At 38.6% G+C, this 20,619-nt stretch overlaps 1 protein-coding gene across 3 annotated transcripts in view; it reads left to right on the top strand.

Annotated features, from left to right (window-relative positions):
• Positions 1-282: 282 nt before the first annotated feature.
• The window catches only part of MTSS1 (MTSS I-BAR domain containing 1), a 358,411-nt gene continuing 338,074 nt past the window's right edge, over positions 283-20,619 (top strand). For all 3 annotated transcript variants that reach the window (XM_053715346.1, XM_053715345.1, XM_053715344.1), the window contains exon 1: positions 283-759. In XM_053715346.1, the coding sequence (XP_053571321.1) occupies positions 688-759 (72 nt within the window). In that variant the 5' untranslated portion in view covers positions 283-687. The remainder of the gene's footprint in view (positions 760-20,619) is intronic.

Below are 20,619 nucleotides of genomic sequence, written 5' to 3'. Positions count from 1 at the left end.
GCACATTTGTATTTTGTTCATAGTAACGCTTATATTTTAATAATTACTTATACAATTCCTTTACCATCCCTTCAAATGGAAAATAATATATAATACAAAGTGGCCCACATTCAGAAAGGTTGGACACAGCTAATCTATTTAGAAACGCTATGGCTTTTGACAGCCAGTGAAATACAACTGTCCAGCAGGGGGCGTGTATAAGTCGTCGTATGGAGGCTGAGAGCATTATCCAGACGGAAGGGGAAGAACTAGGATATTATTACATAGTTTGACAGAGCAGGATTGTGGTGCATGGCTGTGTTTGCAGAGATCTCTGATCACATCTGATATTCTGCTTCTTTCCCAGCCCTCCCTCCGCATATACTGGATTCTGACAATGACTGTGTATGAGCAGCTATGGATCTTGCCATCCTGATGGTGTCTGTGCTAGGATCCTGTGTGTGAATCAGCTGATCTGCTTACTGGGGAGCTGCATGCAGAGAGCACCAGCCAAGGCTCTCACATCTCATGCCTATCCCATCTCTGTGATATTGCAGATTCACTGGGGAGTGGGGCTAACTGCAGTCCTCAGGCACACATACAAAAAGGAGATTTTTGGTGGATCTTAGTGCAGCTGCTTTTGGTGGATTTCTTGTAAACACTGCATATTGTTTAATTCTTTTATTTGGATTTACCCAATACTGAAAAATGGAGGCTGTGATTGAAAAGGAGTGCAGTGCTCTGGGGGGGCTCTTCCAGACTATCATCAGCGATATGAAGGTAAGCTTGCAGAATGTAACTGTGTGCATGCTGGGATATATATATATATATATATATATATATATATATATATATATATATATATATATATATATATATATATAAATAATCAAGACCCCTCAAATTAATGCACAGTTATCAGACATATTTAGTTTCTCAGTTTATTCCTTTCTTTTGTATGTCTGATCGCTTATTTAAAACGAATAATGGTTACCAGCGCTGTACACATCTGTAAATAAAAGGTCAAATGTATATCTATCTATATATACTGTATATATATAATAAAGTTTGTAGGTTGACATTTTACAAAGCAAACAGTAACATCAATAAGTATAGGCTACAAACACAAATGCGTTTTGCTGTATTTTAAAGCATATACCCCCCCCCCCCCCCATTTGAGATATAAATAGGTTTAGCTTTGAAGTCCTATAGGGTAATGTTTGACACAATGAAGACGAATAATATGTATCATTTTATAGACTCCTTGGGATTTGTGCTGAACATAGGAGATTTATTTATACAATGTAATTGGATAGGCTGCAGATATGTGTGACATTATTCTTGTTACTGCATCTGTGTGTTTCATTGTGTCTGTGTCCAAGTGAATGTAATTGTTTGCTGTAGGTAAACAGCTAATCAAATGAGCCTTGGGTGGTGTTAGCTGCATGAGACAGCTATCAAATAACAGGTGTCATAAATACTCCTTCCTATAGCTGTATGCATATATGTTGTAATGAGATGAATAGCTATTTGCCCTGTATTGCTTGCTATATACTTTTATATTTAAAAATGTATGTTTGTTTAATGTTGTTAGAAAATTGTGTGTGTGTGTATATATGTGTGTGTATGTATATATGTGTGTGTGTATGTAAATATGTGTATGTGTGTATATATATATATATATATATATATATATATATATATATATATATATATATATACATACATACACACACACACACACACACACACACACACACACACACACACACACACACACACACACACACACACACCATTAGCATAATGCAGTGTGTTGGAGGGTGTAAACATTTTGCAATTCATCTTTCTTTAATCAGCAATATAAGGGGGGATCCACTACTGAACTATATGGGTCATGCTATAAGCCTCTATATGTGTTTATTTGCAAACAAGTGAGAGATCCTAATGTTCTTGTTGGGGGGGGAAATACATAAACTATACATTTTTTTTTTTTTTTTTTTTTTTTTTTTTTATGTAGAAATCTCAACTGAAACTGGTTTGTTCTCTGTTATGTTGGTTGTTCAAGCCATGTAATATCCAGAATTTGAAGGGATATAGGTAAATAATATAAATCTGTAAATTCTTCTTACATGAGTGAAGAAAATGCACCATATGATATTTATACCATTGATCTCTATATGGTTAATCTTAGTGAAACATACTCTCCCATTCCATTTGTCACACAATTGTCCTTTCAGTCATACCAGGAATGTGCACATACGCTCTGTGCACACACTTTTTTTTGTCCAGTGAGTGTTGTTGACCTCTTTGCAGTGTCACTGGCACTCACAGGATGTGTGACGGAGTCAAGGTGGATGCGTGTAGAATGGTCATCTTTGGAATGGCAAAGAATTTGGCTAAGAAAAACAATTGTAGAAAGCTAAATGTTATAAAAATATATATTTGTTATGCTCTTATAGTGTCTGTGTTAAAGTACATTAAACACATCTTGCGTTTGTGTAAAACAGTAATGGACAACTTCCTAACCCACAAAGCCAGCAGAGCAATATTTTAGAAGCCTTGAAGGCCACGTACAAGTAATATATTTCCTAAAATGTCCAGTGTCACAGGGTCAGTTTATGTAATGTTGCAGGTACCCTCTATATGCTGATATTGCCTTTATGTTTAAATTGTTTTTATTGACAAAAGAAGCATATGCAAACATACAACAGCACAACCAATCATCGGGTGCATAGATATAATGACAAGACATATCATTCCTTTAAAGGGACATGAAGCCCAAATTTGTCATGATTCTGATAGAGCATGTGATTTTCAACAACTTTCCAATTTACTTCTATTTTCTAATATGTTTAGGAGTCTTGGTATCCCTTGTTGAAAAGCATATCTAGGTAGGCCCAGGAGCTGCTGATTGGTGGCTGCACATATATGCCTCATGGGGTATCATGTCCCTTTAAAAGACTTGTTTTTCTCACCATGCAGAAGTCCTCAAGGCACACTTCTTTTTTTTTCTTTTTTTTTTTTTTTTTAAGTTCTACTTTATCTCTGGGGCCACACAAACTAGAGGGCCACATGAGGCTTATGGGCTGCCAGTTGGCCATCCCTGGTGTTAAAGATACAGTCTAGTCAAAATTAAACTTTCATGGTTCAGATAGGGCATGTCATTTTAAACAACTTATCAGTTTTGCTTTGTTCTATTGGTATTCTTAGTTGAAAGCTAAATCTATGAGGTTCATATGCTAATTTCTAAGCCCTCGAAGGCTACCTCTTATCTGAATGCGTTTTGACATTATTTCACAACTAGAGGGCGTTAGTCGTGTGCCATATAGATAACATTGTGTTCAGGCCTGCAGAGTTACCTAGGAGTCAGCACTGATTGGCTAAAATGCATGTCTGTCAAAAGAACTGAAATAAGAGGGCAATCTGCAGAGACTTAGATACAAGGTAATCACAAAGGTAAAAAGTGTATTAATATAACAGTGTTGGTTGTGCAAAACTAGGGAATGGGTAATAAAGGGATTATCTATATTTTTAAACAATAAAAATTCTGGTGTAGACTGTCCCTTTAAATATTATGCTTGTCCTACACTCCGTAGAGAGGCCAAAAAGCCGAATAGCACTTTACTTCCGCATTCGGATCTTAACGAAGAATATCAGGGAGTCCAAACTTTTGCTTTTTTGTCTTGTAGCAATAGACATTTTACAAATTTTGTTAATTGAAATGGGAAAATGTATTTTAATATATAAGATTTTTTGTGCACAGAAACGCCAATATCTATTGGCAACATAATGTAGTGATGTATCTATAGTAAACCCAACCCAAATAGTACAGTACAACACGTCTTTTATTTTATTTTATTCCTTAAAGAGACTGTGTACCCTGTAAAATTGATTCCAATGACTTGTAAGCTGCAGAGTATAAAATGTATGAGAAATTGCTTATTTATTTGTGTATTAGAAATAGCTGTTTTTGTTCTTTTGAAACCATAACCCATTAATATGGGTTGAGTTTGCAGGTAAATCAGATCTCCTTATTTTATCACTTTCTGTACACACACATGCTTTTTTATATTATTATCTCTTGCTGTATACCAAAGCCCAATACTTAGAAAGAACATTTTATTACTTGTAAAGCAGTCCTTAATCACCTTAGAAAACTGGGTACTGACATCGCAATTCTTCAAGAGACACACCTAACAGACACAGAGCATCAAAAACTGCAGAGGGAATGGATAGGACATGTGGTCTTTCTTTCACACACTAGGGCCAGTCGGGGTTTAGCTATAGCATTTGGGAAAAGAGTGACGGTTAAAATAAAGCACACATATCTGTAACTGCAGATACATGATAGTTGAGGCTTCCGTAGACTCCATAGACTACGTATTCTGCAACTTATATGCACCTAATCATAGAGATTTAGGATTCTGGAAAGATTTGATAAAAAACTTAGCACCCCACTTAGGCTCAAAACTGATAATAGGAGGGGATTTTAATATTTCCCCCACACACACACTAGACAGACAATGGCTAGAGCCTTTTAGAGTCAAAGACCCCAAAAAAAAACTATAAAGCTAAATACGAATCTAAAATATTTAGCATGTTCGATACAGATATCAGCACCTGTGATATATGGAGGCTGTACAATCCAGAGGGTAAAGAATATACATGTCTATCAAAAGCCAAACACACACTATCTAGGATAGATTTATTTCTAATTGATAACAAGTTGTCTGACCAAGTGCAAGATTGTAAAATTCATGACATATTAATATCAGACCACGCACCGGTGGAATTGACACTGAGAGCTACTGGACATCGTACAAATAGAAATACGCTTCGTTTTCCTACATACTTGGCGAAATCTGAAACTTTCATTAAATTCCTACAACATTCATGGACAGACTACGCAATTCACACAGATAACGTAACACTTTTTTGGGAGACCGCCAAAACTGTGCTGGCAGGTAATATAATTTCATATGCCGCTAAAGTAAAATATAACACACAACACAGACATAGAACACTACAAAAACAGTTAGGGCAGGCCTATCACCTGCACCTCCAGACTAACTCGAAATCATCGTTTGATCAATACATAGCCGCAAAGGCTGATCTAGAGTCATTCACAAAACACCAAGCGGCGTGATTACTAAAAACAGCGGGCAAATTTTATAGATTCGGAGAGCGGGCAAATTTTGGCGACATTGACCAAGACACAGACAGCAAAGGTCAAAATTGCTGCTTTGCACTGGAAAGATAAGTCCTATACCAAACCTGAGAACATAGTGAGATGTTTCAAACAATACTACACGCAGCTATACACAAAACAGACCTCAGTGCCTGGGGAAACACTGACCCAGTTTTGGAGCTCGGTGAGATTGCCACAGATTGCCTCAGATCTGTTGGACAAATTGAATGCCCCGATCACACAAGACAAACTGTCTAACACTCTAAAGGGCCTGCCTTTGGGCAAAGCACCAGGTCCAGACGGACTCCCGTCCGAGTTCTATAGGGCCTTACAGCCACAGTTGTCCACCACACTCACTAAATTGTATAATTCCTTTATTCTAACGGATATGCGCCCATCTAGAGACTTCATGGCAGCGCATATCACACTTATCTCTAAACCAGGTAAAGACCACTCACTACCGGAGTCTTATAGACCCATTTCGCTCCTGAATGTGGACTATAAATTGTTCACGAAAATCATGGCAAATAGGCTTAGGACCATACTGCCAGATTTGATCCACCCGGACCAGACGGGCTTCATATTTAAGCGCACATTGGTGGTGAACCTCCGCAGGGTGCTGCAGGTCATAGACCATTATTGGTCTTTGAGGAGGGGTGGTACTGAGAAAGTTTCTTCGGAAGGCCTTCCTGCTGTCCTTGGATGCAGAGAAGGCCTTCGACAGGGTGGAGTGGCCCCATTTGATGGACTCGCTGTGTAGGTTTGGATTCGAGGGCCCCTTCTTAAATGTACTTGGTAAAATCTATGACACACCGGTAGCAAGGATCCTCTCTAATGGTCTCTTCTCGGGCGACTTCCAGCTTCAAAGGGGCACCAGACAAGGTTGTCCCCTATCCTCGTTATTATTTAACCTAGCGTTGGAACCGCTGGCAATAAAGCTCAGACAGGTTTTCCCAGGTATTGTAATAAAAGACATCCCTCTTCAATTGGCATTATACGCAGACAACACATTGTTTGTGGATTCCCCGCATGCTCATATCCCCAACATACTCCGGACGATGGATGAATTTGGTAGTTTTTCTGGATACAAGATAAACACCTCCAAATCTGAGATGTTGTGTCTTTGCAGACAACCACACTCTAAGCATAGCTTCCCATTTGTGGAGGCAACGGAAAGCTTAACATACTTGGGGGTACATTTGCATATGGACCCTTTGAAAATATATAGATTAAATATTTCCGACAAATGCACGCAATTATCCTCTCAGTTGTCGAACTGGCTCAACCTCCCTCTGGGACTGTCGGGCCACGTGAATTTAATCAAAATGACGGTCTTGCCTAAAATACTCTACCCAATCCTTATGCTGCCGTTCCTTATGACTAATACGGACCTACACTTGCTCACTAGGGCAATGTCTCAATTTATTTGGAAAAAGGGTAAGCCGAGAATAGCGATGGAAAAACTTCAACTTCCATACTTTGCGAGAGGGCTTGGCCTCCCGAATTTAAGATTATACAATTGGGCAGCACTGGCCAGACTAGCTATAGACTGGCAAATGGGCACAGGGCACTTTGGGGATGTCAAGCTTGAGAGGGCGCTGGTGGCGCCCATTTCATTAGCATATCTACCCTATGGAAATGGAAAGACACTTCCTGCTGATATTCTTAATAGTGTGGTATATAAAGACCCATTAAGGGTCTGGCACAAGATTCATAAATTTCTAAAGACTAATCTTCCCCCGCCAAAATTCATCCCAATAGTGGGAAACCCAGATTTTCCGGCTGGGTTAGATCAGGAGCCCTTCCGAGAGTGGAAAAGGGCAGGTCTAGAGGTAATTGGAGATGTATTGGACCCATTACAACATACAGTTCGATCATTCCAAGAACTAAAGACCAAATTTCAAGTCTCAAATAGACACTTCTATGCCTATTTGCAGTTGAGGCATTATGTGGAGTCATTGCAGATATCCACTGCAGGGTTCTGGGAGGCGTCGCCTTTTGCGGTTACGCAGACCCTATTCCAGGTGGGGTCATTCTCGTTATCCCACATCTACACACACGTCTACTGCAACAAAAAGAACCCTTAATATTAGCGAATATACTGTTAAAACAAAATAATTGCTCATCGGAACTGACAGTACAAGACATAAAAGAGAGCCTAGAGCGAACAAAAGAGGCAACATTGGCGATATCACATAGAGAAACACAGGTTAGAATCCTACACTCGGATTATATCACACCACACAGACTATCAAAATGGGACCGGCGGGTCCCAGACCACTGCATTAAGTGCGGAGCTGCAACTCCATCGCTTCAGCACTATTTTTACGCCTGCCCGAAGGTTAGGAGGTTCTGGAGTCAATGTCAGTACTACTGGCTAAAGATTACATATCAGATAGAGATAGAATTTGCTGAGGTGGAAATTTTCCTGTTAAAATGGGATGATACCTATAGGAAGCTACATAGATTACTTACATTATACACACTATTGGCCAGACAATGTATCCTCAAAAGATGGATCACCAAACAGGCACCGTCAATAGCACAACTAAAACATTTGTTGCTTAAACAACTCTTTGTGGAACAATACAATGTTAGACTTGACACAGCACGCAGACTGCGTCCCTTTCTTCAGAAGTGGAGAGTATATATAGATACATTGGATCTACCCATACAGAGTCAGATATTGAAACCCTTTGCACACCTAGAAGTAATGTTACAAATAAATCTAAATGAGGGGAGGCAACACACAGAAAATAATGCACAGACTCAGGATCCCTTAGAGGTAATGTTGTTTTGAGCTATGTCTATGATGCTTGGACTTGGCCTCCACGGAAGTAAGCCCAGCTGCTAATGGGTCTAATGTTGTTTGTGGCTGTGTTTGGGTCCTTTTTTTTTTTTTTCCTCTTCCTCCCCCGGGCCTGTTTTCCTTCTGTCTCCCCTTCTTCCTTCCCGTCTTATGAGCAAGTACAGAAACACCAAAAGGTCAATTGTTAACGGTCAATTGTTAGAATGTAAATAGTTAATTAGATGTTTAAAATAATTGGAAAAAGTTCTTAAAGGCACATTCATACGGAGACACCAGAGACATGGTCATAACCTTTTGGACTTATTGCTTCTACAGAGATACTGTATATAAACTTCATGTATAATTATCTGCAAAATGTGTTCGCTGTTTATTGATTGTAAGAAGTGAATTGTATTGTCGCAGTTGCTCTGTATCCTTTAATAAAAAAAGAATTAACAAAAAAAAAACATTTTATTACTTATCTCTCCTAACCCCCAATGGGTGTGTAATTTCTTTTGTTGTCTACATCAAACAGGGTAAATGGGCTATTTGTAAACAACTCAATACACTCCAGCAAGTAAAATGGATCATTAGGAAAAAATTAAATGGGAGAAAAATTTAGGGTACACTGTCCCTTTAACAGAGCAGCACTGCTGTTTAAATGGACATAAAGGAAGAATAATGCAACACTCTAATGTGCTAGAGCATTTTCTAAATTAAAGGGACATTAAACGCAAAATGTAATTGCCCATAAAATGTTTAATTTTACAGAATAAAAAAAAAATTGCAATGCACTTTGTTTATTTTGCTTACTTTTCTTGAAATTCTGAAAATGTTGGGGTGTTTCCACAATCACTGAGAAGCTGGAGTGCATTCCATGGAATGTAGAATCCTGGAATTTCTACATGCTGCACTGTGATTGGTTGATATGCGCAAGAGCTTGTTTTTTTCTGTCTATAATTGGCTTCAGCAAAAAAGTTAAAATAAACAATATCCAAGAGGTTTTTAACCCCTTCCCGCCGTTAGGACGTTCCATGCCGTCCTAACTGTGCTGGGCTTTAGCGCCGTTAGGACGACATGGAAAGTCCTAGCCATTTGGCTGTACTGAAGCCATAGGCGCTTCCTGAATGGTATCGCAGGCTTGAAATCATGCAATCTTACGAACGATTGCGTAACTTCAGTTTTTTATTTTTTTATCTACATTGGAACTTTGTTAGACACATAAGTACCGTCACGAAAGGGTTAAAGGAGTATATCCTCGACCTGCAAAATAAAAAATATTTTGCTAACAAATTTAATTTTTTTAAGCATCTTAGTATTTGTAATGTTAATAATTTCTGATGCTTACATAAAAATATGACTTTAACGATTGCTTGAGTAGAAATATGTGTTGAACCTCAAGGCTCAGTACTCTGCGGGTCTGGAGCTAAACACAGTCACTGAGCCAATCAGATGTGGGATATGTGCATGGTGGCCAATCAATGGGCATGTTCAGTTCAGATCAGAAATGGAAGTGCAGTAAAGTAAAAATTAAACTTTCAAAACTTAACTTTCATGGTTCAGATAAACCATGTCATTGTAAATAACTTTCCAATTTAACTTATCTAATTTGTTTTATTCTCTTGGTATTCTTTGTTGAAAAGACTCGGTAACAACAATGCAGTACTGGGGGCTAGCTGCTGATTGGTGGTTTCACATATATGCCTCATGCCATTGACTCACCTGATGTGTTCAGCTAGCTCTCAGTGGTGCATTACTGCTCCTTCAAAAAAAAAAAAAAGAAGAAAAAAGCAAATTTGATAAAAGAAGTAAAATGTAAAGTTGTTTAAAATGGTATGCTCTATCTGAATCATTTTTGCACTCGTCGCTTTGCGCTTGTATTGAAAGTAAAAAGTTTCATAATACATAAAACATATTCTGCTAAAAAACGCAACGAACCTACATTAGCCACCCGATATTATGATAAACATTTTTTTAGCTCAGGCCCAAATAGAAAAAATGGGGTATGCATCTCTATTAAGAAGAATGTTCCTTTTGAACTTTTGCAAAAATACTCAGACACGGAAGGCAGACTTCTGATTCTTGTTGGGCTGTGTTACGGCCGACCGATCACCGTAGCTAATATATACGCCCCTAACAGACCTACACCCTCCTTTTTCAGATCTGTAACTAACAAAATAATGGACATCTCCAAAGGCCCGATTATACTAGGCGGCGACTTTAATTTTACAATGACCCCCGCCTTAGACAACTCACAAGGCACATCATATCTCAGTAGCAACATACGAAAAACAAACTGTGCAACACTTCACTCTATCTCACTATTTGACACTTGGAGGATAGTTCACCCCACACAAAAGGACTTCACCTTTTTTTCACACCCTAAGCACACATATTCACGCCTAGATTACCTAATGTGTGACCAATCTTTTCTTACCGACTTGACACAATCTCGCATTCTCCACACACCCTGGTCAGATCACAGTATGGTATTGTCCACCTTCCACTGGTCTACTAGACCCAAGAAACTCTCGAGTTGGAGACTAAACGACTCCCTTCTAACAAACCCAGAAATTCTAGAGGACCTGACTAAGGTGACAGACGAATATTTTCTAATAAATAGGCCCGACGATACATCTGCCGTGAATAATTGGGAAGCATACAAATGCTACATTAGAGGACACCTTATCAAACATGCCACTAAACTACGGAAATTAAAATCTGCCCAATTTTCCCTTCTTACCTCCAACCTTCACCAAGCTGATATGGCTCATAAAACTGACCCTACTTCGGCTCAAAAACTCTCTGATCTAACACTAGCAAGAGATAATCTTAACAAATACTTAACCTTAAACGCACACCTAAGAGCACTCACCTCCAAAGCTAAATTCTACTCTGAAAGTAACAAAGCTGGTCGTCTACTAGCCAGATCGCTTAAAAAAAAGAGACTCAACTCCTTTATTAGGTCTATCAGGCACCCCTCAGGGAACCTGATGAACAAAAATGAGGATATCGCTAACTCCTTTGTCTCTTATTATACCAAACTATATAACCTTGACCCCCATATATCCCAAGAAAAGCTTTGCAACATTGATAACTATCTAAAAACACTAGAGACACCAAATCTCACGGATGAGGACAGACAATCCCTCGACTCCCCTATAACGCTTCAGGAAATAGCACTCACCACTAAAGCCCTCCCAAATGGTAAATCCCCAGGCCCAGACGGCCTAACGGCCAAATTCTTCCAACTGCTCCAGAACCAATTAGGCCCACCACTACATACCCTGTACACCTCAATAGACAAAGGAGAATCGTTTTCCCAATCCCTACTAGAAGCCCTCATAACGGTCATACCAAAATCAGACAAACCTCCCGACCAACCAAGTAGTTATCGCCCAATCTCCCTCTTGAATGTAGACATAAAAATTTATGCGAAAATACTCGCTAATCGCCTGAACAATATCCTACCGAATTTGATACACCAAGACCAGGTTGGATTTGTCAGAGGTAGGGAAGCCAAAGACAACACAATTAGGGTACTACACTCCTTACAGACCGCATATGAAGACAAAGTACCGCTCACCCTCTTATCAACAGATGCCGAGAAGGCGTTCGACAGGGTCAACTGGCACTTCATGTGGGGGGCCCTGTCGAAGTTTGGCTTCTCCACGACTTTTAAATCCCGAATCCAGGCCCTATACTCCAACCCACACGCAAGAGTCCAGATCAATGGTACAGCTTCCCAATCCTTCCCCATAACAAACGGAACCCGACAGGGTTGCCCGTTATCACCATTATTGTTCGCCATCACTATTGAGACTCTAGCTATAAAAATTAGGGAAAACCCTGACATACTCGGAGTACAATATAAACATATAAATCAAAAATGTTTGCTATTCGCAGATGACGTAATCTTCACACTTCAATCCCCATCCACCTCCCTCCCGGCCTTGATCCATACACTGGACGAATACGGACGAGTATCTGATTTCTCCATAAATATGGAGAAGTCTGGAATTTTGACGCTAAACGTGCCCACTCAGGATGTAGAATTTATAAAAACCCACACGAGATTCAGTCTGAATAACAAACTTAAATACTTAGGCCTCTTACTCCCTAGCACTCATCAGGAACTCTTCCAATGTAACTATGCTAAACTTCAGCAATCAGTGCAGGCCCTTCTGGAGAGTTGGCACAAACAAAATCACTTGTCCTGGATGGGAAGAGTCAATACCGTTAAGATGATGATCATCCCGAAATACCTGTACCTTTTCCAAACATTACCAATGGCACTCCCCACTTCCTACCTTCAATCCCAACAAAGAATGATTAATTCATTTATTTGGTCCTATAAAAAACCTAGAATCCCCCAAGACACTTTATTTCTCACCAAAGAGGATGGTGGACTTAATGTCCCTCATCTCCTGAACTACTATAAGGCCGTTCATCTCACTAGAGTGATCTCCTGGACCCGCTACAATCCCCCACCTCCATGGGTGCAAATTGAATGTGCCTTGCTGAAAACTACAACCATGAGAGATCTCCCTTGGCTCCCCAAGCCCCATAGACCACCACAAGCGCACAAAAACTACTATATTAAGACCACTTTAAACATATGGGATCACTTAATTAAACATAATAAAGGTATATCCACACCTATCTCCCCGCTAACTCCTTTGCTAGGTAATCAGATATTTTTCCAACATACATCCTTTGCCCAGTCACACACCGAGATACACATGCAGAATCTGCCTATCTATACTCTACTAGATTCAGGAACACTCAAGGACAGGGCAACACTAATCAATGAATTTGGTTCTCCCTTTCACAATTGGTATTCATATTTCCAGATCCGACATGCACTCAATAACAGCATGCATAAACAAAACATACTCAGATCACTAACAATATTTGAACAGCTCTGCGCTAATTCTGAAATCCAGAAAAAGCTTCTCTCAACAAGCTATAAATTGCTCAGAGGGTCCTTTCCCCTACAGAGACCCTCCTTTCTAAGGAAATGGAACACAGAAATACATTGTGATATTACAGACGAAGAGTGGGGATCATGCTTCAAAGCTACCCACTCTGCGTCTTCCTCATTACTCATGGCAGAAACAAACTATAAAATAATATCTCGCTGGTACTTGACACCATCACGACTTAGATATATTTTCCCTACGGCATCTCCCGCTTGCTGGAGACGTTGTGGAGGCACAGGTACTATGACCCACATATGGTGGGAATGCCCCTCCATCTTGGACTTCTGGAACAGAGTTGAATCCACCATAAACAGAATTTTAGGCACAAATTTAACACTAGGCCCTAAAATTATCCTTCTCAATCATCTTCCGACACTTTACTGCTTGTACCGCACAAAACTACTCCAGATCATGCTAACTGGTGCTAAAAGATTAATACCTCGTCTGTGGAAATCCCAAATAATTCCGTCACACACAAATTGGATATCAGAAGTCACACACATTTTGAATATGGAAAAACAATGTTATTGCTTCTTGGGCAAGCAGGACTTTTTCACAGACATGTTTTTTATTTGGGAACAGGGAACTTCTGCACTCACAAATACCGCCCCTGTCCCTCCCGACTCATAATTACCCGGGGTACCTCTTTACAAACGCTTTCTTCTCAAGGACCACAACTATCTTAAATTATATATCTTCTATCATCAAATTTAGCCACATGACACTTATTACTAAGCAAACTTAGCAACCCAGTGAGAGGCAGACACCCATATACCCTCCTTCCCTACCCCACCCTTCCCTCTCCTTCTTCTCTCCACACCTCCACTATTCTTTCTTCCTTTCTCTTGATACAAAATGTATGACCTAAATACTCTCTTATATATGCTACTATTTTAAGAAATGTGTTTAAAAAAAAAAAAAAAACTTGGGTAAGACATTATTGTCTATGTTATTTCGCATTCATACTTGTTGACCTTAATCACTGATGAATCTGATTTGTGCAATTCTTAATGTATGCAATTATTTGAACCCAATAAAAAACTTTGAAAATAAAAAAAAAAAAAAAAAAAAAACATATTCTGCTATGTGTGCAGAACATTTGAATGTTTAATATTTACAGTAAATACGCAGTATGAATATGAATATTACCTAAATAAGATATTGCATGTTTTCATCTACTTGACTACAAAGGGCTGTGTGTACATATGTTTTAATGGTTATATATGTGTGTATATATGTCTATAAATACATATGTGTACACACATACATATATATATATATATATATATATATATATATATATATATATTCATTAAAATTATGGGGGGGAGATAAAAAACTGAAATTAAAATCCTCCATATCTCAAAATTAAATCAATGTAAATATTTGCATAGGAAATTAGCACATCTAGGCAAGATTCCCGCTTGCTTTTTCCCAGAAATACTTCATATACAATGTTACCAATGCACAAGAAAATTCTGGGTAAGATATGCAAATTCTCAGGTTTTTTTGCTTCAAATACTGTTTTAACACAGCGATCCTTTTAACAGGATTATTGCAGCAAATTTTCATATCTAATTTGCATATCTTACCCAGAATTCTCTTGTGCATTGGTAACATTGTATATGAAGTATTTCTGGAAAAAGCAAGCGGGGAATCTTGCCTAGATGTGCTAATTTCCTATGCAAATATTTACATTGATTTAATTTTGAGACATGGAGGATTTTAATTTCAGTTTTTTATCTCCCCCCATAATTTTAATGAATTTTGGTTTAACCTTGAAAGTAGCTTTACCAATGCAGCAACCAGAAATCTATCTCCTACCGATGAGTTCCAAAAAGAACGAAACAGGCTGTCTAGTGAGTGATTTCTGGTTTGCTGCAATAATCCTGTTAAAAGGATCGCTGTGTTAAAACAGTATTTGAAGCAAAAAAACTGAGAATTTGCATATCTTACCCAGAATTCTCTTGTGCATTGGTAACATTGTATATGAATTATTTATGGGAAAAAGCAAGCGGGGAATCTTGCCTAGATGTGCTAATTTCCTATGCAAATATTTACATTGATTTATACACTTTTACATACATACACACACACACACACACACACACATACACACGTGCACATATCTCTGTGTTAAAGCTCTTTGCAGTCCTTTTTGTTTTCTAACACGAGACCTCATATCTTTGAGCCTTATAATATTTATTGCAATTTTTCTGAAGTTGCAGTAATCATTCTAGAGTAAATTGTGATTGTGCTCACTCGTTCACATTTACCTTCAACTTGTAATACAAGCAGAATTTAACTTGAGCGCAAATGGGCTCGAAAACCCAATATTGCTTGAGTGCAATTAATATTGATCCACTCATAATCTAGCGCATTAAGTATTTATATATAAAACAAGGGAAAGTGTGTAGGGTGTGTGTCAGTATGGTGTGAGTGTGTCAGTATGGTGTGTGTGGGGTGTGTGTGTCAGTATGGTGTGTGTGGGGGGGTGTCAGTATGGTGTGTTGGGTGTGTGTGTGTGTGGGGGGGGTGTCAGTATGGTGTGTGTGGGGTTGTGTGTCAGTATGGTGTATGTGGGGTGTGTGTCAGTATGTAAAGCCATAAGTTAGTCTGGTTCATATACATTTAATTTGTATAGCACTGCATATTTTTATTTTGCCTCCTCTAATCATCTATACCTCCTTTATTTGATGTCCTCAGCTGTTTGAGAATATTGAGAAGAACGCATACAATGTATCTTCGGCTAATTAAAACAATTTGTAGATTCAGGACATCCTTACTATAATTAAATCCACACTCTCTGCTGAAATTATTTTCAGCACAGTGAATGCGTAATGTCTCCTCATGTATCGTATCTATTTGATTTAACAGATTTTGTTAGTGATTCTTTTTTTAATATACAGTTTTATTGACTAGAGTTTTGTCAAAACCCCCTGTTTGGAAGAGCATTTTTGAATGACTAGGTTTCACTGTAAATTGATGTATAGAAAGGTCTTGCTCAGCACCTAGTCATATCTTTGTATACTATTCAATGTAAACATTTTATTAAAAAATTGAATGCTGGCTACTCTAAACTAATAGATTTATTATAAAATATTGCACACAAATTAAATAGACCTGTGTATGTACTATAATCAGTAACCTACATAAGACTGTCTTACATCATATATTATTGTTTTGTAAAAGTGACACCCATATGTTCATTTGAATGTTATTGTCATCGCGGAGTTGTCCAATAAGATCCAAACTAGCATTGCTGTAATGACCAGTTTGTTTAAAGGTGAGCATGGGTGGAACCTTGATCCTCTGGCCAGCAGAACAAATAGTTGTGTACCTGGTTATAACATGACACCAGATGTCTTTGGGTCAGGTGACCAAAGTAAACACCTTGGAAGCTAGTCTTGGGTGGGCCTGACTTGAGGAATGTTTAACACCTTACCATATATTGTAGGAAGGACAAATCCCAAGATCTCAGGAGCATCATATTTAAAATCTGACTTCTAATTTTTTAAATACACATAAACACACACTATATATATATATATATATATATATATATATATATATATATATATATAATGTATGTGTATCTGTATGTATTCCCTGGCTCCTCAATATTTTGACTACACTTTATATAAATATGCCAACCACTGGTTTAATACCCATTGGCAAGCAAGTCAATTATTATACAAGTGTAAGTGGAAAAGAACAATACTTCTTGTACCGAGTTTCCTATAGTGTTGGACCTTCCTTGAACGGTACAATGATGTTTTGTCCATGGATTTGAAATAGAATTCTAATTCTGTATTTTTGGATGGTATACTGGGAGTGCAGAATTATTAGGCAAATGAGTATTTTGACCACATCATCCTCTTTATGCATGTTGTCTTACTCCAAGCTGTATAGGCTCGAAAGCCTACTACCAATTAAGCATATTAGGTGATGTGCATCTCTGTAATGAGAAGGGGTGTGGTCTAATGACATCAACACCCTATATCAGGTGTGCATAATTATTAGGAAACTTCCTTTCCTTTGGCAAAATGGGTCAAAAGAAGGACTTGACAGGCTCAGAAAAGTCAAAAATAGTGAGATATCTTGCAGAGGGATGCAGCACTCTTAAAATTGCAAAGCTTCTGAAGCGTGATCATCGAACAATCAAGCGTTTCATTCAAAATAGTCAACAGGGTCGCAAGAAGCGTGTGGAAAAACCAAGGCGCAAAATAACTGCCCATGAACTGAGAAAAGTCAAGCGTGCAGCTGCCAAGATGCCACTTGCCACCAGTTTGGCCATATTTCAGAGCTGCAACATCACTGGAGTGCCCAAAAGCACAAGGTGTGCAATACTCAGAGACATGGCCAAGGTAAGAAAGGCTGAAAGACGACCACCACTGAACAAGACACACAAGCTGAAACGTCAAGACTGGGCCAAGAAATATCTCAAGACTGATTTTTCTAAGGTTTTATGGACTGATGAAATGAGAGTGAGTCTTGATGGGCCAGATGGATGGGCCCGTGGCTGGATTGGTAAAGGGCAGAGAGCTCCAGTCCGACTCAGACGCCAGCAAGGTGGAGGTGGAGTACTGGTTTGGGCTGGTATCATCAAAGATGAGCTTGTGGGGCCTTTTCGGGTTGAGGATGGAGTCAAGCTCAACTCCCAGTCCTACTGCCAGTTTCTGGAAGACACCTTCTTCAAGCAGTGGTACAGGAAGAAGTCTGCATCCTTCAAGAAAAACATGATTTTCATGCAGGACAATGCTCCATCACACGCGTCCAAGTACTCCACAGCGTGGCTGGCAAGAAAGGGTATAAAAGAAGAAAATCTAATGACATGGCCTCTTTGTTCACCTGATCTGAACCCCATTGAGAACCTGTGGTCCATCATCAAATGTGAGATTTACAAGGAGGGAAAACAGTACTCCTCTCTGAACAGTGTCTGGGAGGCTGTGGTTGCTGCTGCACGCAATGTTGATGGTGAACAGATCAAAACACTGACAGAATCCATGGATGGCAGGCTTTTGAGTGTCCTTGCAAAGAAAGGTGGCTATATTGGTCAATGATTTGTTTTTGTTTTGTTTTTGAATGTCAGAAATGTATATTTGTGAATGTTGAGATGTTATATTGGTTTCACTGGTAAAAATAAATAATTGAAATGGGTATATATTTGTTTTTTGTTAAGTTGCCTAATAATTATGCACAGTAATAGTCACCTGCACACACAGATATCCCCCTAAAATAGCTATAACTAAAAACAAACTAAAAACTACTTCCAAAACTATTCAGCTTTGATATTAATGAGTTTTTTGGGTTCATTGAGAACATGGTTGTTGTTCAATAATAAAATTAATCCTCAAAAATACAACTTGCCTAATAATTCTGCACTCCCTGTATTTTATTCTCATTCTCTACTGTCACTTTTACAAATTTCTTCCTATGATGTAAACCTGTATTTGACAGATTTATTTGAAAGGTAGGAACCATCAAAAATATTCAGCAAACGGACACATTTTAAGGAGCCAGATAAAAGTGTTAAGCCATTTAATCCAAAAATGTAAGAAACGCCCAATCAAAAGTGAAATTCTAAAAGGCATTAGTGTAGGATAGGGTTCTTCATACTTTTTTCCCTAAGACCCAGTGTAATGATGCCACAAACCTTCACAACTCTATTTTTATGCTTGTTCTGAGAAGTTCAAGATAGCTGCAATTTTTTTGTGAAACTTGAAAGTGTTGTAAAAATTAATAATATACACTCTCATACCACACACACACCACACAGGCTCTCATACAACACACACACACACACACACCACACAGGCTCTCATACAACACACACACACCACACAGGCTCTCATACAACACACACACACCACACAGGCTCTCATACAACACACACCACACAGGCTCTCATACAACACACACACACACACCACACAGGCTCTCATACAACACACACACACCACACCGGCTCTCATACAACACACACACACCACACCGGCTCTCATACAACACACACACACCACACAGGCTCTCATACAACACACACACACCACACAGGCTCTCATACAACACACACACACCACACAGGCTCTCATGCAACATACTTCATTTCTGCTGCTAGGCGATTGCTGTTAGCAGTCGTCACCCGCATTATATGCTGAGGTCTCGAGTATTCAGATATGTTGGTGTCTGTGACATCCCAATGTGATAAGGACATGGTTTATGATGTTGGTGGACGTTAAGTTGTCAATATTGTGGCTACTGCTATGGCAAGACGTGGGGTTAATCTCTGTATACCAGAAAGGGCTGCAATGCAATATAGTGGTAATTAAATCTAATTAAAACTGTGCTGCATTGTATGTATAGTTTATGATTGTCTTTGTATTGATTGATCTTGAATGCACAGCACTGCCTAGTTAAGCCAAGCATGAAACATGACTAATCTGATCAAATACTTTCACTGATTTGTAAATACCTTTTTGTCTGTGTATAATTTATGTATCTTGTGTTTATGTATTTATATATTTCATGAATAAATAAATAAGCTGCATTGTATAGATGTGCTGTGGATCCCTTTGCACTAATCATGATGAATACACTGCCTTTCATATAAGCTGCTTACTGCTAATGAGCTCAGTTTGACGGATTAGGGATACTCCTGGTCAGCCGTAAAATCCCTGGGGGACCTATCATACTTTTTGACAATTTTTAAATTATTTTTATATATTTGTATGCAAACACTTTTGTTTGCCTCCTGAAAAAAATGTGCCTATACCCTTTGATCTTCATATTACCTCCTAGGTTTGATAGAAATGTGTAATTATTTAGGGGTAGATGTAGCATAGCCCCCAGCATGCTCTAGATTATGTGTGTGTGGACCCCTAGGGACACAATGCTAGGGACTTTATGTGCAACTAAGCCTCATGGTTATTTCCTTGTCTACCATAGCTGTGTTGATGCTTCTTTGATAAACAAGACATACTGAACAGTACCCTTGTGACACCCGTAGCCCTATTTCTGAACAATCAAGGAGATAAAATAGTGATTCAAGTGTGTACAGTAGTGATTTCATTTTTAACTCATTGATAACCCATGTGTACACACATAGCTATAGATCTATGGCAGACCAAAAAGAGATTTGTCAAACCCTGTCTTTTTCATTCCATAATCTTACAGAATGGTATAAATAATTAGTTGTATTTTACCCAGTTATTTTTGTTTTTTGTCATTGGCAATTTAAACAACAAGGAGATCAAGTGTAAGTGAAAATGAGCTTTTTTCATTTATTCATCTTCTTTCTGGTGCACATGAATTGTATTCAAGAGGCTCTGTCCCAAACATCAACATGGCTGCCAAGTATATTAAAGGGAAACTCAAGTCAAAATTAAACTTCATGATTCAGATACAGCATGCAATATTAAACAACTTTCCAATTTACTTCCATTAACAAAATGTGCACAGTCTTTTTATATTTACACTTTTTGAGTGACCAACTCCTACTGAGCATGTGCAAGAATTGACAGCATATACGTATATGCATTTATGATTGGCTGATGGCTGTCACATGATACAGGGGGAGTGGAAATAGACAGAACTTTGCAATTTATTTAACAAAAATCTACTACTCATTTGAAGTTCAGACTAAGTGCTATTGCATTGTCTTCTTATCATGTATTTGT

This window comes from Bombina bombina, chromosome 5, assembly GCF_027579735.1.
Source record: "Bombina bombina isolate aBomBom1 chromosome 5, aBomBom1.pri, whole genome shotgun sequence".
NCBI classification, from domain to species: domain Eukaryota; kingdom Metazoa; phylum Chordata; class Amphibia; order Anura; family Bombinatoridae; genus Bombina; species Bombina bombina.
This window is presented reverse-complemented; position numbering and strand designations above follow the sequence as displayed.